Source organism: Aquarana catesbeiana, linkage group LG04, assembly GCF_042186555.1.
Source record: "Aquarana catesbeiana isolate 2022-GZ linkage group LG04, ASM4218655v1, whole genome shotgun sequence".
In the NCBI taxonomy this organism is placed as follows: Eukaryota; Metazoa; Chordata; class Amphibia; order Anura; family Ranidae; genus Aquarana; species Aquarana catesbeiana.
The window spans coordinates 295,899,012-295,922,519 of NC_133327.1; the positions used below are offsets into that span (position 1 = coordinate 295,899,012).

At 38.5% G+C, this 23,508-nt stretch overlaps 1 protein-coding gene across 3 annotated transcripts in view; it reads right to left on the bottom strand.

The window, feature by feature from the left end:
* Positions 1-23,508, bottom strand: part of KHDRBS2 (KH RNA binding domain containing, signal transduction associated 2) — a 650,233-nt gene that overhangs the window by 145,102 nt on the left and 481,623 nt on the right. For all 3 annotated transcript variants that reach the window (XR_012243878.1, XR_012243879.1, XM_073626718.1), the window contains exon 8: positions 9,913-9,971. Coding sequence is in view for 1 of the 3 variants with exons in the window: in XM_073626718.1 (XP_073482819.1) it covers positions 9,913-9,971 (59 nt within the window). In the remaining 2 variants the exon portion in view is untranslated. The remainder of the gene's footprint in view (positions 1-9,912; positions 9,972-23,508) is intronic.

Consider the following 23,508-nt stretch of genomic DNA (forward strand, 5'->3'; position numbering starts at 1 on the left):
GTTAAACACTGCACTGACCTCATAAACTGGGCAGTTCAATCCGTACGTATTTTTATAAAAAGGAGAACACTTATATTTACAGTTTGGTGGCAATTTTGTTATTGTAGACACAGAGTGCATGTCCTTTAAAGCTGTACTCCAGGCAAAGGATTTTTGAGAAGATATGCTCAGATTCTCATAACTGCATCTATAGTTTATTTTGCAATATAGATAACTAAACATTCTTTAGTTTAAAAACATGGAGATGTAGACTTTAAAATAATGCCTCTTTAATTGTATCTAGGTTATGAATGCTAAGGCTGCTAAATGTAAGTCTTTCCATCTCTGCATGAAATTAGCTTTTTCCTCATGCACAAACTTTCCAGTAAGCAGCTTTGTATGATTTTCACACTTCAATTTATTTTTGTATTTTCATGTGTCCTTTGAGATATGTAATCCTTTTCTTTCTTCACGTGCATTCTTTTTACTTTTCCTTTTATTTCTCAGATAGGCTTCTTAAACATTCAACTGTACTTTATTAAGTCAGATCAGAGTCTTACAACAAATATTCATGGGCTGTTTGGTCAAAGCCAATAAGCAAGCTTGTCTCTGGATTACTGAAGATTGCAGCTAGCTTGAATTAAAGGATTTGATTGTGTAGCCGGAGAATTTTACAAATTGTTCAATACTTTAATTTGCTAGCTGCACCCTGGAGTCCAGTATAAATATTTCATGTCTCAATTACTTTGATGATGTTATTAAAATCAGGCCAGTTCATTAACACTTCAAGATAGTAATTTCACTACTTATCCACTTGAAAATATAGAAATTAAATATTAAGGTACTGTTGATGATTTGATATAAAATGGGAGTTGCTATTTCCATAATGCAGCGTTACAGTGGATTGTAACACAGACACTCAAAATTCACTTTTTTGTAGTGTTACTACAAACTACTTTGAATGATACAAGCTGAAAGTTGGTAGGGTGCTCTGAGTATTTGCGCCTTGCAAGTTTTTTTAAAATTAATAATAATAATAATCAGTTGAAACTGTTATAGGTAAATACTTTGACATTCTTTACTCTTTCCAGAAGTAAACCAGGGTACTTACCAGTAGCACAAACCTCCAATATTTTTTAAATGAGCAGGCTTTTGTGTACAGGCTATTAATAATCATTATAAACAAACATACATTTGTCGAGCACACTACCTTTTACATGTCACTTTTGGCCGATGTGGAGCCCACTTACCTTTTCAAAAAAGGTGTCACAGTAAATAATATAAATTAAATAGAATTTAATGAAAATGTGGTTATTTGCCAGGGTATTTTATTGCTCAAGAAGAAAAAAGTAACATGTTAAATGATGAAAAACAGAATTAATGTACAAAGTACTCACAAATCTACAGATTGTACACGATATAAAAATATAAATCACACATTCATATGGACTCCTGGTCCTAAGCTTCCTACTGTGCATATTAAAGTATAATTCACAGTATCCCAAAACAAAAAAATATCTTCCCTGGTAAGACATGCTCAGTGGATACATCTCCATGGCTAGAAAGAAAGTAGATTTAATTTTAAACAATATAGTTAGTGAGTAGAAAAAAAAAAGCAAATGATGTCGATACTAAATTATCATAAATAGCTGCCCTTTTTCATTGAGCATAATCATGTTCCCAGAAAAAAATACAAAGTTACCATTCACCAAGTTACCAAAGACTGCTGCACATCACTATGAAAACTGCAATGCATATTACAAGAACAATGATCATAAAAGTTTCAAATTACCCAAAGGACTGCCAATAGAACTGCACATTATCTGAGAGACTTATGAGAACTGTACATCACCAAATGCATGTCACCATAGTGAGTTGCACAGCTATTACCCATAATTGTGTGTCCATCTTTATCAAACTGTTTCTTATGTTTTTGAAGACTACAATATTCCTTTTCAGATTGGCTGTATACTGTATATGATTTTTTTTTTTTGTTACCAATCTTACTTGCTGCTATGAACTTACTGTATCAAGCAGAAGTACCCTCTGTGGTATACATACTCTTGTTTAAGAGCACGGGGATGATCTACTAAAGGCAAATAGACTGTTCACTTTGCAAAGGAAATTGCATTTTACAGCAAATCTCCTCCATAGCTTAGTGAACGTAGTCAAATTGTACTTTGCAAAAAAAATCCAATGCAAGGAAAAGACACAAAAAAACTGCATTTTTGCTTGCACATGATTGAATGATGGAAGTCAGCAGTGTTTCACCTTATTCACTAAGCTCTGGGGAAAATCCCCATGTAAAGTGCAACTTCCCTTGTACAATGAACAGTCTATTTGCTTTAATAAATCAACACCCCTATGTTCCAAATATTTCATTGCTTTACACTATTGGTTAGGTCACATCTTTTATTAAATCTGCAAATATGACTTGAAAGGTTACCATACCCTTTCATGGTTTGGCAGGATAAGCGTGATTAAAGTGATGTCTCTCCCTAAAGCTTTATATATCTTTCAGTGTCTTCCAATAAAGATTCCGGTAGCCTACTTTAAAACTCTTAGATCGGTATTACAAAATTTATATGGAACAATAGAGGGAATCGGATTGTGTATAGAGTTTTAAGAAGATCAAAGGATGGGGGGGGACTGTCTCTGCCTGATTTTGAAAAATATCATGAGACTGCAGTATTACGGAGAATTTTGTGATGTGTAATTCAGCTCTGAGTCAGAGTATTTGGATACCAAGTCAACACAGAAGTCTCCCTAGGGACACGGCTCCAATCACTATGGAGACATTTAGAATGTGGGATAAGCTCTCCAAAAGTAGATTTTGGCAATATAATAGCCCTCTGATGTCCCTTACAGGTAATAACTACTTTCCCCCAGGGAAGGACAATAAACTATATTTAAAATGGACCTCATTTGACCATTTAAGATTAAAGGATGTGTTGAAGAGAAATACCCTCTGTTCCTTATCGGAACTACGACAAAAATGGAGTAGTTCTCCTTGGGATGAATGGAGATATAGACAACTTCAACATTTTGTACATTTTCTTCCTAAACCTCTTCGTTCAGTAAGGGGGTTGAAAGGGGATTGAATCCATGGGAAAGATTAGTCGACCAAGGGGGAAGGATTAGACAAGGGATCTCTAACATATACAGGCTGTTGATTTCTCCCCCAGATGTGGACGTATGGTGTCCACTGGAAAGCTGGGAATTAGAACTAAATCACTAATTGCCTGAAAGAATGAGAGGTAAAATTTGTGATTATGTTCATTCATCTTCAGAGACATGAGGATGAAGGAAACAAATTATAAACTATTAATAAGGTGGTATTATGTCCAATTAAAATTTCATAAAATTAACTCTGACTTATCTTCTCTTTGCTGGAGGGACTGTGGGGAGGAGGGGGCTCATGCACATATATGGTGGCAATGTCCCCTAATTCAACCATACTGGAGGGAAATAGTACAGTGGATTAAGAAGATTAGCAGGAATTAAATTGAACTCGATCCATGGCAATGCCTGTTTCATGTAACTGCCATGTCAAGGAAGAAATATCAAGAAGCAATTACACCATTCCGGCTGAACGCAGCAAAAGTACTAATCCCGAAATTCTGGAAGTTAAAAAATACCCCAAAGATAAAGGAGTGGTTTAGGGAGATCGATAAAAGTAGATGTATGGAGGAAGTAATTCATTTACAAAATAATTCTGAAATAAAATACGCCACTTGAAGAGTTGGTTACAATTCAAGCAAACTTTGGCTTATGTGAACTATATGGGTGGTGATTAGGAATTTTATTGCTCCTCGTCTCTCCCCCCCTCCTCTTAATTATTTTTTTTCTTCTCCACATAATAGGTTTGGAAAGATATAGCACCATATATACACAATTGGGATATAACACAGGATTAATGATAATTATGACTGGGAAAGAGGGTCACAAAAACTTTGGGAAAGGATATGGGTATACTACAATATAAAGTTTGGAAGACTGTCACACCTTTTTTTTTTTTTAATAGGGAATATTATAATGCTGGTAGAGAGTCGCGACTCTCTCCTCTTCAAAATAAACATAATAGGTTAGAGATAGATTATTAAGGTTATAGTATGGGGTAAAGGATAATTATGATTGGGAATAAATAATAAACGAGCGGGGGTCACTAAAGTAAAGGATTACACATCACTAATAAGTATGGATTTTCTATAAAAGAAAGAGGAAAGGAAAAGGAAAAGGGGGGGTTTCTCTAGGGGATGAGAGGAGGGAAAGACTGTGGATAATATTTAAATACTTAACATTTTTATATTTTTGGTACTATGAGATTGATCCAAGAACTGTCGACTGTGGTGATTTTGTGTTTTTTTTTATTTATATGTATGTTAAGCATGTTTAATAAGGTTTTGTGATGAAATGTTACGAAATGTTTTTATATAAAGAATACTTAATAAAAAAAATTGAAATCTGCAAATATGCTGGGAATTTGCAGATTGGTGTCAGGATGACAATTGGGGTATATTGATAAAGCAATGGACATTGAACAAACATTCACTGCAGTTGAATCTCCCAAGTGCCTGTGTTTTCAATGACAGTGTTTGAATTACCACCAGTGAATGTTTGGTGAAAGTCATATTCACCGCTTTATGAATATGTTCCTTTAGGGTATGTGTCTGTTTAATTTAGTTTAACAGTATGGAATACAATTTTCCTGGACCTGTCACAATGTGTTTGGAGCACATTACATGTTTTATATGACAGAACCAGTTCAGCACAAAAATAAAGTACTAAGGAAGTGACTGGGGCACATTGAAAAAAAAAAATAAATAAATAAATATACAGTATATATATATATATATATATACACACACACACACACACCATGTAGTCCAAGGGGTGAGGTGCACTTCGGTAATTAGAGTGAGTGCAATGCAATAAGACCCTCTCACGGGTCATATATAGAAAAAAATCACGTGGATTGCTGCACAAAATTTCTATTTTAATGAAAATGTAAAAAGTTACAAGAAAGAATTCAAGGTTGACAGTTTCAGGCTAGACAGATTACGCCCTTCTTCATAACCGAATACATACAAATGAAGTAACGCAACACACAGCATATATATGTCAATCACATCATTTGGAACCAATTAACAAATCAATCAGTAATAATGAATCACCATACAATGAATATTTGGTAATGTTGAAACAAAAAAAACATCAGGTGTTATAAGTTCCCCACGCTTTATGAGGATATTATCAGGCAGGCACCTACAAGTAAGGTCAAGGAAAGAGGAAAAAAGGAAGAACCTTTGACTAAAATACACATCATTTCTATCACAATGTTGCTACATATTTTAATCCAATCCTAACCAACTATAATAATAAATAAATATAACTCAAAATCAGAGTTTAACTCTTTAGTGCTCAAAGTATCTAATCTATGGATCCAAGAAACTTTTTGTTTTCTTAAATTGAGTTCCCTATTACCTCCCATCAATGACCATGTATTTAAGTTGCGAAATCGAATGCCCCTTTTTCTAGAAAATGCCTAGCTAATGGAAATGTATTGAGTTTGTCCCTGATGGAATACTTGTGTCAACATTATGTCTTTGACTTTCTGAGTCATTTCTCCTACATATAAAAGCCCACATGGACATTTAATAATGTATATTACATATGAAGATTGACACGTAAGATTGACATGTTCTTTATCAAAATGCTGTATCCCTTATGAGGATGTGAAAAACGTTTCCCTTTGATCATAATACTGCAATGTATGTCATTTAAACAGGGGTAAGAGCCATTATTACGTGGACCAAAAAAAGTCGGTGCAATTTGTGGACGATATTGATCAGATTAAACTAATTTATTGTGGATAGTCTTCCCACAACAATAAGATGGTAAAGGTGGAAAATAGAACTCTGGGACTGTTGGATAATTATTCTTCAGAATGGACCAATGTTTTTTAATAATATCGAACACACAATTAGAGAAAGGATGAAACTGGGAGATGAAAGACAGCCTGCGACTCTTGATCTTTCCTTTTTTAGTATGTAAATTATGCCGTTCCTTGTTAGCTGTATGTTTCGGGTAACCCCTCTGTCAGAGTCTGCTCTCCATCTCATCCAATCTCATCTCATCAGTTCCAATTGATGTGATTGATATATATATACTATGTGTTGCGTTACTTAATTTGTATGTATTTATATTCGGTTATGAAGAATGGCGTAATCTGTCTAGCCCAAAACTGTCAACCATGAATACGTTCTTGTAACTTTTTAACTTTTTATATTCGCATTAAAATAGAAGTTTTGTGCAGCAATCCACTTGATTTATATATATATATATATATATATATATATATATATATATATATATATATATATATATAATGGATGGGTGAAATGTCTTAAAACATAACACATTAGTACAATATAAAACATTAGTGAAAAAGAAGTAGCAGCTAGTCCAAACATAGAAACTTACATTTTTATCCATTTTTATTTACGTTGACGAGATATCTTCTCATATTCTGGTATGTCTTTAGACAGTACACGAAGGGAAACCTCTCCAATTGTGTCGTGGTGTCATAAAATGTGTCAAGGCAGATTTTGATATTTTGATTGTTCAAAAAACATGATGGAAAGTTTGAGAGCTTGTGAAATACCCTGACCAAAAGTATTAGGGTAGACTGTACACGTGTTAAGTCATTTCTCTTATTTACCAAGCTTTTGTTCTTACATCACTGGATTACTGAGAAAAGGGGTTTCAGTGGAGTACTGCACTACAACAAGGCCTAGATGAAAAACTGAAGTAGAGAGCAGGTAAACTGCACACCTTATATGCATCTTTAACATTGGGCAACTTCAACTTATCTTACGGAGCTTTACAAAACCCATTCCAGCAATCACTTAATTTACCAAACCAGTGAAGTTACAAAATAAATGTACTTACCATAGTCAAAAAGTGAAGAATGTAACAGAAAGCTAGCTGAAGTATTAAAATTATGTAAAAGAAAAAGGTATTCTGTACTGCCATAAAAAGCCCTGTTTCATTTCACCATTTAAATTTTTCATTTAGCCGTCCTATTTCACGCCATAAGCTGATATTAATTTATAGTGACATTCTTCAAGGGAGAAAGGGGAAAAACATCTGCAAATATCTGACATTTGCAAGATTACTGTCTGATATGAAGATAAATCATTGCAACACTACTATGTTTTCTACAATTTATTTCATTTCTGAGACTCAACTAATGGTGAAAGATGTTTATCAAAGATGATTTTACACTACGAGTTAGGCCGTGATTCCATACCATATTTTCCTAGTGATATTCAATCAGTTTAGCAGTAATTTATGGTGGCTGATAGGAAATGATAAAGCAATTATGCAGCTTTCTTGTGCCTATAATAGTATCCTTTATTTATACATCTACACCTGTGGAGCATAGATTAATGTAAAAAGACAGAGCTTTCTATTAGAATTGCATTTCTCTGGCTGCTCGGATATCTAGATTACCAGAGATTATTGCAACAAATTCTACTGAAGAACCATTAAGATCTCAGAAATGGACAGTGCTAAGGCATGGTAGAGGTCTGGGAAAATTTTAGCTATAGCAAACCTATCTTAGGTTTGAGTTGTCACTATGTATATTTAAAGCTAAAATCCAGACAAGTGAAATACATCTCTGAAATAAGTATGCCAAAGAATAAGTAATTTTGTTATGGTAATCCTGCAAACAGGGCCACTGCCAGTACAGTCAACCCTCCTGTATACCAGCTGTACTGCCTTGTTGCTGAAACTGATCCCCCTGTGTGCCCCCCCAATGGTGCTTCCAGCTTCTCTTCCTCTCCCCCCCACCGGCTGTCAGCTACTAAAGGCACACAGGAGGATTGTATTCAGCTGCTGAAGGCAAACAGGAGGTTCGGGTTCAGGATGAAGAGTGGGGGGGCTGATGAATATTTCATGTTTACTATAAAAAACCCTTTTTACCTGAATGAATACAGGGAGGGATTGGCACCGATTGCTTCTGTGTTCATTCATAAAAGAAGCATAGTAAACTGCGTTTACTATGCTTCTGTTTGTGAATAAACAAGAAATCTCTGCACAGAGCACTTTCTGTTGATTTACTCAAATGTGGCTTGCTCTTCAGAGAGCAGGTGACAGTTAGTGAGTATCGGCTCCTCACCACCTGCTTAATTCTTTTCAACTCTACACTAGTACACCACAACCACCTACATTGCACACAGTTGCCTTATGCAGAGCAGAGCCATTAACTTAAATGGGTCATGTTTGACAGGGGGTATAAGTCTTGCTGCAGCTGCAAAGAAAGGCATTGCAAGCACAGCATGTGTACACCCCTAAAATATAAAACATCTGCGCTCAGACCATAAAACAATAAATAAATCAGCAACTAGCACAAATTTGTTGATTTCATATTATGGAAAAGTTGAAATGCAGTGCTTAGTCCAGTACAAATTAATAACATTCATGAAAGCCCATTGAAGGTGGTTGATTGATAAAATCCCCACACCAGCTTCTGTGTTAAAAAATAGGCACACACACAACACCACAGTGGTGAGGCAAACCTGCTTACTAGATGATGTAGACCCTCAAGTTAGAGAGAGGTAGAAATATGTCTTGCCCCGTACACACAATCAGACTTTCTGACAATAAAACCATGGATTTTTGTTTGAAGGATGTTTGCACCAACTTGTCTTGCATACACATGTTCACACAAATGTTGGCCAACAATTATGAATGTAGTGACATACAAGACGTACATGATGTCTCCATTACGAACGCTAGTTATATTTCCGGTTCATACTTGATTCCGAGCATACATGGACTTTTGTCCAACGGACTTGTGTACACACGATCAGAAAGTCCGACAACAAACATTTGTTGGTGGAATATTTGGGAACCTGCTAGCCAACATTTGTTGGTGGAAAGTCCAACAACAAATGTTCAATAGAGCATACACATGGTCGAACTTTCCACCAACAAGCTCACATCCAACATTTGTTGTCGGAAAATCTGATTGTGTGTACAGGGCATAGGAGTTAACAACACAGCCTTGCTATGGGAGATTCACCATACACTTCCATAGAACATGCCCATCCAGCATTAGTTTTATCAAACCATTAGGATAGTACCTCATGAGAGCATAAATACAAAGTGCCATAGTGGGGATTCTACACTATCAATCAACCACCTTCAATTGACTTTCATGAAGGTGATTAATGTGTACACCCTTAACAGCTGCCTCTGCAGCTAAAGGGGGTAGCGGTTAGTAAAGTACAGCCCGACCAAGGGATTTTACATTAACAACAACAGTCCAATACACATATCAACAGACAAGCCAACACCTTACATAAGCCTGGTGCACACTATGTTTTTTTTCAGGGTTGAACAGAAAACGGTCAGCTCCGGTCAGAGCCACTGTACTAACAATCTGACGTTAGTACAGCGATCTCCCCCACTAAGCTGTTGTGTTCTGACAGGGGGATGGCCCCCATCCAGAACACTCCAGTCAGCGCTCTCTGAGAGCACTGATCTGGAGTCATCAGGCTGGTGGTTTTCCAGCATGCTCATCCGACAGAAGCCAGACAAATGGCCGGCTTCTGTCAGACTGGCTGCCATACACACAGGCTGAATGTTGCCCGACATTCGGCACATGTGTACGGGGCTTAAATTTTAGCAACATCATTCATTCTAACTAAAGAAGAATAATCCTATGTTCTACCGTTTAAGTTTCGAACAACCAAGGACTACTAACTTTTCCATGGCTCTAGGTTTTAGAAGGATATACTTTTCAGTTTGTATCCAAGAACTTTTGTGAAAATGTATTTATTTACAAATGTATTTAATTTTTTTTCAAGGTATGTAAATCGTGTAAATTAATCTGAAAAATATGTTTAAAAATGTTGGCCTTACCATAATTGTTGTATTTTTCTTCTTTTGTCCCAAGACCATATTCATAATATTCTGGTACACTGCAGTAGGGAAAAATAGTTAAAGTGTACATGCAGTAACACAATGGCATTAAAATAAACTGAATAAAGAGAGGGCGTATGTTGAGACTATACAAAGCTGAATCTCACGCAACCAGATAAATATACACAGTTGAAATACACGAACATGAACAATTGTATCCACCAAAAAGTCAGCTCAACAACTTTTGCCATTCATCTCTGAAAAACAGAGCAGCCTGAAAGGTGCCAACACTATCTCCATTGAGCTTTATAAATATGGGGGTGTCACTTCTCGCCCATAGCTTGCTAACTGAATAATAAAGGACCAGAAATAGTTGATACATTGTCAACTCTGCTCACTTATTCTTCTCATATCTGCATGCTCCTTGTCAGCACATGTGCATGCAGAAGAGCCTAATGGGCTCCTAGTGATGTCCCTTTCAATCTAAAGGCTGCTGTGCAGAGGAAGACGAGCGGCTCACTCATAGCAAGACTTCAGGTACTTCTGTTAGTTGCATGGAAAATAAATGGAATTATTTTAAATTAAATTCACAACTTCTTTGAATGCTGTTCTACTTTAACAAGGACTTATTAGTGAAGGGTCTGAATTACCTGAAAAATCATAAGTAGAACTAAACTAATTGATTCATGTGAGTCAGAACTTGCAGTGAACAGAACCATTTCACACTGACTGGGGTGTGCTAAGAATGAGCAAATTATTTTGCGGGTGAGCCTTATTGATAAACTAATTCTGGATCTTTCAAGCTCTGCATGCAGTAGACTCCCAAAGGTGATTATGTTTTAAGGCTATAAGGATTTATGGGAAGAGAATACTCACCCTCAGTTATGTACAGAGCATAATAGAGTAGTATAATAATGTAATGGAAATTTGTAAGTTCTGTATATAATTGTATTGTATTTTGTATGTATTGCACATTGCCCTCACTGTGCACACAGCACTAATAATGTTTTCAGTAAATGTTTACATTCTTTTGAGTCCTGATTAGAATAAGCCTGCCTATGTAACTCCCCTTGTTACCATAAACGCACAATTGTAATATTAATGTGATACCTACGTAATCATGTGCATAAAAACCTTCAATTGCATCATAATAAAGCAGAACAGTAATTTGGAAAGATGCTGAGCGTATCTTTTGTGTCTGTTCCCTACTGCAGTAGTTATTATTAATTTGGAACCACTAATCAATATGAGGATAGGAGTTGCCTATCATCAATTTAACCGAGTCAGCATGGCGAGCTTTGCCTTAGGAGGGGATTCCAGGTGACCCTGAGTATCCGAAACGAGGAGCTTGAGACGATTCGGGAATTTCTGATAATCAGCCGGCTGAGGTAAGCCTTTTGCTTACATTTGAGTTATCAGACTTCCTTGATCGGTAAGGCATTTTCGGGACAAAGGGTACCTATTTTACTCCCTTTAATCGAACTGTATTGATTGGTGGTTATATGTTATGTTGTCCCTGTCTATTGTCCATCGGAGTGTTATAGATAAGAAAGGGAAGAATAGTGCTGTTCACAGGTATATGTAGTAAATCTGCTAGATAAAGTAGTTTAGAGGCAAGAGGGTATAGGCACACGTAGAGAAGAGAGAAGACTGGCCAGTCATTATGGGCATTGAATTAAGTAAGGGAATGAAGGGTAAGAGACCCTCAAAAATGCCCAGCGCAAGAGGAGCGCTATATATGAACCAAAGGTGCGGTTCCGCCTATACTGAGCCCCTAGATTAATGGTTAGAGTGGACATGGATCCACAATGGGTAACTGGGTTACCAAGGTCCACAGGGACTAAGAATCATGCAGACATTAACACTAGACAGAAAGGGACATTTTCATGTTAAGTTGTGGGATGAATTTGGGGTCAGGCACTACAACTAGTAAAAGTCAGAAACAGAGAAATGAGAATTAAAACAGAATACTTTATATGTTGTCAGAGAGGGAAGATGGGATGAGTACTATGGCTCCCCGTCTGATCATAGAAGCTAGATATAAAAGATATCTGAACAAAATAAGGAATGCAGAATTTATGCAGGGAAATATTAAAGAGTTAAAAGAAAGTGAGAGAATGATATGCATGTGTTGTGTACAAATGGGAAAATGTAAGCGATTTTAGAGAGATATTGGTGTATGTGTGTGCGAATGCTGGGACCTTTAGTTCTATTGCTTGTGTGTGTCATGTACGCAGATGTGACCCCCTCCTTTGTGCTCTCCTGAAAGAATATCCCTGAGAGGTCAGTGATAAGCTGGAAGGACACCATGCCAATTCCAGTTTTTTAGACAAAACATGTGCCGGGTTAACGAATCTAATGATAAACAATGTGATCACAATTATTTTGAATCTGGTTTCCAAACATGGTAAAATGAAGGTTACATTTAACCGTGTATTGCACACATTGAATATCCTTTGATAGTGGAAACAGTGCATTTAAAAAAGGGAAATTAAGTAAAATTAAGTAATAATGAGTATTCATTTCTAATATGAGTTTAACAATTTTATTAATAATATAGATATATTGAAACTGGTTTAGACAACCTTTGGTTGGAAATGAAATTCAGGTTAATGGGGAAATTTGTAATGAATGAGATTAGTTTAGATTAAGATAACAATTTTGTAATTTTACATTTATACAATAAGCCCTTATTGAGAGAAAAAAAAGATTAAGATGAGGTTGTTATTTGGAATAAAGCTGCCATAATATTTAACAAAGCCAAGATGGATGGGATACATAAGAAGTTCTTCTACAAAAATGAAATTTTAAGGTTTTTGATAATAACTTGATGTGAGTTCCATGATGTGAGAGTAATAATAAATAAAATTTAAATATAACAGACCCATCACATCAAGTCCACACAGCCTGTTAGGATAGATGCCACCTGCAGCAAGTTGTTTTATAGTTTTTGATGCTTTCTGGTCCATCATACAGATTGTTGATCCTTTTGTTTTATTTATTTTTATTTTTGAAATCCAAAGCAGAATGTGTGGATTGTGAAATGATGTGCCCGTTTTTCTTGTAAGTACAGTGGTATAAGCAGAAGAATATTTTGGATTTATGGGCATCTCTCCATGACCGCAGGGTATTGTTATCATTTATTATAATATTGCCAGGAAAAAGTTGTGTTTTGAAACATGAAACTGGAGTTCTTACACAAACAGCATGATAGAAAACAAGCTATTGTAATATATTTATGCAAGCTGGACCCAGTAATAAATGGTTCACCCCGATATATCAGAGCTGTAGCTTTTATGCAAAGGTGCTATTAGACAAAGTTGGATATTGTTTTGGTCAAACATTTAATTTTTAATGGTCCGACATTCTGTGCAGCAAATATACAGCTAACTAAATGTTTGTCTAATGAAAGGTTTAAAATATGAGTTTGTTTATGTACAAATATAACAATGAAAAATGTGTACATTTGAATCCAGCCACCTTATTGCCTCTATTGGAGGAGGCTGGAGACAAAGGAAGACACGTGTGTTAAATTGATGGTATAGGAATCAGCTGCTGTGAGCCCAGTGCAGGACACACTCCCTGAAGACCCAGATATTACATTTTTTGCAGATTTGAGTATGCAGTTTATCACCCAGAAGGATACTCTGTATTCAAAGTCATTGGATCCTTTTTCCCCAGCTCAAGAAGCATATAGTTACATAGTTACATAGTAGGTGAGGTTGAAAAAAGACACAAGTCCATCAAGTCCAACCTATGTGTGTGATTATATGTCAGTATTACATTATATATCCCTGTATGTTGTGGTCATTCAGGTGATTATCTAATAGTTTCTTGAAGCTATCAATGCTCCCCGCTGAGACCACCGCCTGTGGAAGGGAATTCCACATCCTTGCCACTCTTACAGTAAAGAACCCTCTACGTAGTTTAAGGTTAAACCTCTTTTCTTCTAATTGTAATGAGTGGCCACGTGTCTTATTAAACTCTCTTCTGCGAAAAAGTTTTATCCCTATTGTGGGGTCACCAGTACAGTATTTGTAAATTGAAATCATATCCCCTCTCAAGCGTCTCTTCTCCAGAGAGAATAAGTTCAGTGCTCGCAACCTTTCCTCATAACTAAGATCCTCCAGACCCTTTATTAGCTTTGTTGCCCTTCTTTGTACTCGCTCCATTTCCAGTACGTCCCTCCTGAGGACTGGTGCCCAGAACTGGACAGCATACTCCAGGTGCGGGCGGACCAGAGTCTTGTAGAGTGGGAGAATTATCGTTTTATCTCTGCAGTTGATCCCCCTTTTAATGCATGCCAATATTCTGTTTGCTTTATTAGCACCAGCTTGGCATTGCATGCCATTGCTGAGCCTATCATCCACTAGGACCCCCAGGTCCTTTTCCATCCTAGATTCCCCCAGAGGTTCTCCCCCCAGTGTATAGATTGCATTCATATTTTTGCCACCCAAATGCATTATTTTACATTTTTCTACATTGAACCTCATTTGCCATGTAGTCGCCCACCCCATTAATTTGTTCAGGTCTTTTTGCAAGATTTCCACATCCTGCGGAGAAGTTATTGCCCTGCTTAGCTTAGTATCGTCTGCAAATACAGAGATTGAACTGTTTATCCCATCCTCCAGGTCGTTTATGAACAAATTAAATAGGATTGGTCCCAGCACAGAACCCTGGGGAACCCCACTACCCACCCCTGACTATTCTGAGTACTCCCCATTTATCACCACCCTCTGAACACGCCCTTGTAGCCAGTTTTCAATCCATGTACTCACCCTATGGTCCATGCCAACGCACCTTATTTTGTACAGTAAACGTTTATGGGGAACTGTGTCAAATGCTTTTGCAAAATCCAGATACACCACGTCTACGGGCCTTCCTTTATCTAGATGGCAACTCACCTCCTCATAGAAGGTTAATAGATTGGTTTGGCAAGAACGATTCTTCATGAATCCATGCTGATTACTGCTAATGATATCATTCTTATTACTAAAATATTGTATATAGTCCCTTATCATCCCCTCCAAGAGTTTACATACTATTGATGTTAGGCTAACTGGTCTGTAATTCCCAGGGATGTTTTTTGGGCCCTTTTTAAATATTGGTGCTACATTGGCTTTTCTCCAATCAGCTGGTACCATTCCAGTCAATAGACTGTCTGTAAAAATTAGGAACAACGGTCTGGCAATCACCTGACTGAGTTCCCTAAGTACCCTCGGATGCAAGCCATCTGGTCCCGGTGATTTATTAATGTTAAGTTTCTCAAGTCTAATTTTAATTCCGTCCTCTGTTAACCATGTAGGTGCTTCCTGTGTTGTGTCATGAGGATAAACACTGCAGTTTTGGTTACTGAAGCCCCCCGATTCACTCGTGAAGACTGAGGAGAAGAATAAATTCAATACCTTTGCCATCTCCCCATCCTTTGTAACCAGATGTCCTTCCTCATTCTTTATGGGGCCAATATGGTCTGTCCTCCCTTTTTTACTGTTTACATACTTAAAGAATTTCTTGGGATTTTTTTTTGCTCTCCTCCGCTATGTGTCTTTCATGTTCTATCTTAGCCATCCTAATTGCACCCTTACATTTCTTATTGCATTCTTTATAAATTCTGAATGCTGTGGATGATCCCTCAACCTTGTATTTTTTGAAGGCCTTCTCCTTTGCTTTTATATGCATTTTTACATTGGAGTTAAGCCATCCAGGATGTTTGTTCGCTCTTTTAAATTTATTACCCAATGGGATACATTGGCTAATGCCCTTATTTAATATGCTCTTAAAGCAAACCCATCTCTCCTCCGTATTCTTTGTTCCTAATATTTTATCCCAATTTATGCCTTTTAGCAAGGTTTGTAGTTTAGGGAAGTTGGCTCTTTTGAAATTCAGTGTCTTTGTGTTCCCTTCATGTCTCCTATTTGTGTGATTTATACTGAAACTAATTGACCTGTGATCGCTGTTACCTAAATTGCCCCGTATTTCCACATCTGTTATCAGGTCTGTATTGTTGGTAATCAGTAGATCTAGTAATGTTTTATTTCTAGTTGGTGCGTCTACCATCTGACCCATAAAATTGTCCTGCAAGACACTAAGGAACTGGAGAGCCTTAAATGAATGTGCGGTTCCCTCCGCCCAGTCTATGTCTGGATATTTAAAATCCCCCATTATGATAACACTTCCCATCCTTGCTGCTAATCCAATTTGTGATAGGAGATCCGTCTCCACTTCCTCCCTCAGGTTAGGGGGCCTATAGCATACTCCCAGTATTATTTTCCCCTTAGCTTCATCCCTTTGGAGCTCTACCCATAAAGATTCCACCTCCTCCCTAGCCCCCTCAGTGATGTCATCTCTCACATTCACTTGTACATTATTCTTGATATATAGGCATACCCCTCCCCCTTTTTTACCCTCTCTATCCTTGCGGTATAGGGTATACCCTTGAATGTTTGCCAGCCAATCATGAGAGCTGTTGAACCAGATCTCTGAAATTCCCACAAAATCCAAATCCTCCTTGTACAACAGTATCTCTAGTTCACCCATCTTGTCCGCCAGGCTCCTGGCATTGGTGAACATGCCACATAGTTTAGACCGGTCGCATATTGTCCTCGTATTGGGTGTTTCAAGATTGCAACTTGGACTTGCTACTATACTCACCTTGTGTTTTTGTGCTTTGGTTAACCTACCACTAATGCCCCCAATACTACCCTCTGGAATATCTTCCGCGCTGGCTATCACTATCTCTGGACCCTCCCCCCCATCGCCTAGTTTAAAAACCCCTCTAACTTTTTGGCCATCTTCATTCCCAGCAGATCTGCACCCTCCTCATTTAGGTGCAGTCCGTCCCTTCTATAGTACCGGTTACCGACTGAGAAGTCGGCCCAGTCCTCCAGGAACCCAAACCCCTCCTTACTACACCAGCTCTTCAGCCACTTGTTTACTTCCCTAATCTCCCTCTGCCTCTCTGGTGTGGCTCGATGTACCGGTAGTATTCCTGAGAACACTACCTTGGAGGTCCTTTTCCTCAATTTAGCTCCTAAGTCCCTAAAATCGTTCTTTAGGACACTCCATCTGCCTCTGACTTTGTCATTGGTGCCAACGTGCACCATGACAGCCGGGTCTTCCCCAGCCCCTCCCAGTAATCTGTCCACAAGATCCGTGATGTGCCGAACCCGAGCGCCCGGTAGACAACATACTGTTCGGCGCTTCAGGTCTTGGTTACAGATTGCCCTCTCTGTCCTTCTAAGAATTGAGTCCCCTACCACCAGAATCTGTCTTTCCTTTCCCTTTGCTGCCCCCCCACTCTCACTGGAGGAGTTCTTCCCCTGGCAGCTAGGAGAGTCCCTCATCTCCAGCAGTGCTGGTCCCTGACTGGTTACACCAATGTCACTCAATGGAGCGTACTTATTGGGATGCTCCAGTCCTGGATCGGCCTCCCTGGCACTTCCCCCTCTACCCCTCCTGACTGTCACCCATCTACTCTTTGCTAGTGCCTGCACCTCTTTGTCTCCACCCGCCTCTGTGCTGGCCCCTGCCGACACCTGCCGTGTACGTTCCTGGCTCACCTTTAGTATGGAGGGACTTCTCAGTGCTGACAGTTGCTTCCCCAGATTCAGAACCTGGGCTTCCAGGGAAACAATGTGCTTACATTTTGCACAGCAGTATTCGCCCTCGATCGGATGATCAAGGAACGCATACATGCGGCAAGATGTACAAAGAGTCGCCTCTCCACACCCGCCGGGCATCGTACCTATTAAATTTAGTGAGGATTTGGGGATTTTACCCTGTCCAAATTACCTAACAACTAGCTTCCTGGCACTAATACTCAAGACAATACACAGGTACACGACAAGACAATACACAGGTACACAATACACAAGTACTAACGATCCACACACACACTACTCAGACAACACTCAGATACTCACACTACACAGGTACTATGACCCCTGTTATAACCTCCTGTTTTAAACTCTTGTTTTTAACTCCCACTTAATCCAGCTCCACTCACACCAAGCTCCACAGCTTCAAACTGAGCACACTCAGACTGAGTCCTACAACAAGTTAAATAGGCAGCTGTGAGCAATTAACCACACCCCTTAATTGATAGACTGATGAAACAAGAAAAAAAAAAAAAAAAAAGCTATTTAAAAAGTGACAGCAAAAGGCAAATTAAAAACTAAAAGGAAAAGTCCCCAAAAAGCAGAGCTCCATGTTTTAGCAAAGCCTGTGAGCTATAAAAAGAGTGTATATTTATATAGATAGTCGAGATATAGAGAGCTTTTGGTTCCATTTAAAGGGCCAGAAGTTTGTTTTTACTTCGGCAGGTAAACCAACCAAGCATGTCAAGTTAATTTGATCGGCTGTTTTCAGCCTTCCAGGTTCTTGCTGAGGTAGCCATATTAACTTTCACACATGGAAGCAGACCAGGTGACTAAGGATGCTGCATTTACAGCCCCGGACACTTGATGGGTCTGTGCAACTCACAGATTCCACCCTAGTTCTGGCCCAGTATAGCTGGGATTAATAATTCAACTTTAAGGACCCCAGAACGAGAAGAACAAGTGTGGTCCACAGGGGGCAACTTCTTATGAAACAGGACTTTGGAAAAAGGTGATCATTTATGTCTGCCAGACACTCTTTTCCCTCCAGCTTGACACATGGACCGTGTCATCAGTCACAAGAAGTTATGGCTGCCTTAGTAAATGAGCGTGGGATAGAGCCAGGGTTCTCCACAGTTGTTTTTATAACATACCACTTTTACCACATTACCACATTTTACCTGTTACCAAAGGTGTTACCAAAAGCTGAACATCCCTTCCAGATATTACAAAAAGATATATCCAGATGCCCAAGTTAGGATCTTACGAGTATGCATTTTGTCTGTATGGACATGTTTTTTGGATGTCCAGTGGCAAATGCTACTGCAAAGGCCACAGTAAAAAGTGTTATCAGAAGTAGTTTGTAAGTACAGAGTGCCAGAAAGTACAGAGAGTAACAGAGGAAATCATTTTTTATAGGAGAGTCCTTAATAGAAGTTTTGAGGTTTTATTTTTACACCCCTTACTGTCTACAATGTAGCGGACAAAGTAGAGTAAGAAACTAGAAAACTTTTGCCTGAATGTTTTCTTATATTTTATGAAGCCCCTAAGGGGGATGTTGGACTCTCTCCCTATGGGATTTTGTTTGGGAGTGTGTTACTCACTTGCTTATATTTTGTCTCAGCAGCTGAAGTCCTCCATTCGGATCTCACAGAGAATGTTGCTGATCTTTTAAGGTTTTTTGACAAACTCATTTATGTGTTTTCTCCCCAATTCCAGATCCTAAAAGTTTGGAAGGATCTAAAACTAAAGCCAGGTGACTTGTGGATTGTTAAGAGACATTTATATATAAGGAAATGTTTGGAGACTCAATACAGCATCTATTTCATGTACAGTTTTTGCAAAACTTGAAGGAAAAGTCACCTGGATCCACACCAGACACTGCAAAAATGACTGAATTAAAGAAATCTCTGTGTTTGATTTGTTTCCCTCTTGTGATCACAGTCTAGAATCTTTTTGATTCAATTACTTTAATTGTAAGGGATATATATATATATTTGAAAAGTAGTTCAGCCATGTTGAAGTCATATTTGTCTTTTGTACGTCTTCCATTTTATGTAGAATTGTCTGTGTTTACATATTCTGATAAGTCAGCATGCCAACAATTCAGCTAGAAGGCCATTCTGGCCACAGGAGTGTACAGCCAGTACTCTGTAAATATGTCTTATCAATCATTTGTTTTTCACAATGAAAAGTCATTTGGTAATGAAAAAGTTGCTTAGCTATTATTTTCTCCACAATGGAGTTTTTGCCTCTTTGGCCAGGACTACCTCCACCTAAGCGTGTGGAGGTTCCAGGTTAAAGGTGATAGCAGGTATGGTTAATGATCAAAATATTGATCAAAAGAGGGGAGACTGTAATGGAAATTTGTAAGTTCTGTATATAATTGTATTGTATTTTGTATGTATTGCACATTGCCCTCACTGTGCACACAGTACTAATAATGTTTTCAGTAAATGTTTACATTCTTTCGAGTCCTGATTAGAATAAGCCTGCCTATGTAACTCCCCTTGTTACCATAAACGTACAATTGTAATATTAATGTGATACCTACGTAATCATGTGCATAAAAACCTTCAATTGCGTCATAATAAAGCAGAACAGTTATTTGGAAAGATGCTGAGCGTATCTTTTGTGTCTGTTCCCTACTGCAGTAGTTATTATTAATTTGGAACCACTAGTCAATATGAGGATAGGAGTTGCCTATCATCAATTTAACCGAGTCAATAATATAAGTAGTATACTTCTTATTAGGTGCCACCCTTTTAAGGAAGTACAGTATTTCCTTTTTGGGACATTGGGTTCTTTTTAAGGCAAAATCTCAGCAGGGTTCTTTTGGGTGAACAGAGGATATTCAGCTTCCTATATCAGGAGACCTGCTGCATGCAGTGTACATGGGCATTGCTACTGCTGGGTACATCAGATCTTGGAGCTGTGTCTGCCTAGTGTGCGCACCTACCACCTGTCAGACCTCAAATATATTCCTCTACAGCTCTGATGTGTTACATGACACAGACAAGAGAAAGCCTGTAAGGACTTCCCCTCAGTCTTCTGGGAACCCCTGTTTCTGTGTTCTAGACAGTACATTTTAGGAAGGGTTAGAATAGGAGGGAGCAATTTTTGCAGGAGGCAATGAGGGACTGGGCTTGGGTTGGAGGAAGAGGAGATTTGTGCTGCAGGGATTTTTGCTTGGGGTGGTCAGTAAGGAAGGTGGGAGATTTCTTGTGCTGCAGAAAATTTTTGCTTCATAGGGGGGAGATTTTTTTTTAGGGGAGGGAGTGGGTAGATGTGTGCTGAGGGGCTTTTTGCTATGGGTAAGATCTTGGGTTAACCTCCCTGGCGATATGATTATTTCGGATTTTAGGTGCTGAAAGTGGTACAATTATTTTGCATGGAAATTTGGCGTTTTATATTGTAGGTCTGTAATTATTAACAATAACACACTTAAATCTGTCCAAACAAGAGTCTAGTAGACATCCCGGGTATGATAAATTTTGAAACACAAAAACATAAATGATAATATAATAAATAAAAGTAAATAATTAAAAAAAAAAAATAATAATAAAATAAATTTCCCCACGATTCACTATCGCTCAATTCTGCAAGTGTTCTAATTTATTATCGCTGTTTTCTAGCTGGTCTAAAGCCACTTTTGATGTAAAGGGACACTTTTTGGTTGCTATGGACAATCTCCAGTTTCCAGGCAGAAAGAACAGTATATATAACATAAAACTGCATGCAGGGCATGGGCCAAAGCACTGGGGACAAAAGGGATGTGAAATAATTACATACAGTACTGTAATCTGTAAGATTACAGTACTGTATGTGTTATGGTTTTTACAATTTTTTGAATTTGCTGCCAGGCTCCGCCCCCGTGCGTCGCGCCGCTCCCTGGGAACAGAGCCTGGCACGGAGAGGCTTCGGAGGAGGACAGAGCCCGCAGACATTGCCGGGGACATCGCAGGATCCCGGGGACAAGGTAAGTAAAGCCACACCAGGATCCTGCAATGTAATCCCGAGTGTGGCTTGGGGTTACCGCTAATGGGACTGAATTTTAACCCTGAGCCACACTCAGGAAAACCGCCAGGGAGGCTATGGGAAACTTTTTGCGAATGCCTGGGGTGGGGGATATTTTTGCTTTAGGGGTGATTGAATAGGTGTGGGGTAATATTCATGAAGTCTGCACTTGGTAAGCAAGGCTGTATATTGCATACAACTGAACACTCAGTTATGGCAAAGTGAAACAGTCAGGAATATGAAAAAATACTGCACAACATTTAAAGTGCAGCAGTAAGGAATATGTGATGTACAGCATATGTTACATATTCCTGACCAAAAAAAATAGATATAACAGCTTATCTGATGCTGGGAGTTTGGGAACGTTTCCTCCACATGACCAGCACAGAGTTGTGTGATCACAGATCACACTTATGCCCTGAACACACGGTCGGATTTTCCGACGGAAAATGTGCGATCGGAGCGTGTTGTCGGAAATTCCGACCGTGTGTGGGCTCCATCGGACATTTTCCATCGGATTTTCTGACACACAAAGTTTGAGAGCATGCTATAAAATTTTCCGACAACAAAATCTGATCCTTTAAATTCCGATCGTGTGTAGACAAATCCGACGGACAAAGTGCCACGCATGCTCAGAATAAATTAAGAGACAAAAGCAATTGGCTATTGTTTATAGTCCCGACGTACGTGTTTTACGTCACCGCGTTCGGAACGATCGGATTTTCCGACAACTTTGTGCGACCGTGTGTATGCAAGGCAAGTTTGAGCCAACATCCGTCGGAAAAAATCCATGGATTTTGTTGTCGGAATGTCCAATCAATGTCCGACCATGTGTACGGGGCATAAGAAAACAGGATGCCACAAACAAAATCCCAAAAAGGATATATATTTTGGTTTTTGCAAAAGTTATAGTGTCTACAAACTATGTTATGTTTTAATGAAATTTTTATTTGTTTATTTATTTTTCTACTAGTAATGGCGATGATCAGTGACTTATAGCGGGACTATGACATTGTTGTGGAAAATCTGACGCTAAGTGACACTTTTTGGGGACCAGTGACACCAATACAGTGATCAGTGCTAAAAAATATGTACTGTCACTGTACTAATGAGGAGTCAGTGATATCTGACGTGAGCAATTATGTTTTCAAGACACAGAAATACTAAATGGATTCAGGGAATTGACAGCAATGTATGACACCATACAGCTGGCGATTGATTAGGCATCTAGACACGTCGGTCCATTGGAATTCCTAGTTTGTACCATCTATCCTGCATCGTTTTGGTTGTGACCATCGAAGTATAACATCACATCATTCGTGTCCTTCATTAAAGACCTGCTGGAGTGAATGGTCTAAATGCCTGTATGACCCACCGCCGAATGGCGTGTGTGTCCATCTCTGTTTGGTAAGCGTACCCAATCTTCCCTTATTTCACAAGTTTATCTGCGAATGACATATGGAGAAACCTATGCATTTTCACCTAACATCACTTTAATATTTCTCTTACATGGGACTATACCACACTCCTTAGATGAGTTTTTGCAGTTGCAACTATAGTTGTTCACGGACGTTTTGTTGATTTTTTGTTCACTTTTATATTTCTTTATATCCTTTTTTTTTCTTTTGTTAGTCACTGTAAACTGTATTGATTTTGTTATTAAATTTAAGTCTTATTCACTAGACATTGGCTTTTCATTCATAAGAAGTTTGGTCTTGTATTTATACCAAGGGGCTACTCTGGGGATTGTGTATATCACATTAGCGCTGCATCTTTTTCATGTTTCTTGGTTATTACACAGTTCACTACACTGTTGATGCTGGCTGCTGATTTATTGTTTCAGAGGTGTATTAGTAGCGCAACTTTATTCTTCACTGTACTAATGACACTGGCAGGGAAGGGGGTAACATCAGGGGCGATCAAAGGTTAAAATGTGTCCCTAGGGAATCCTTTCTAACTATGTGGGGGGTGCTTGTATTGTGAG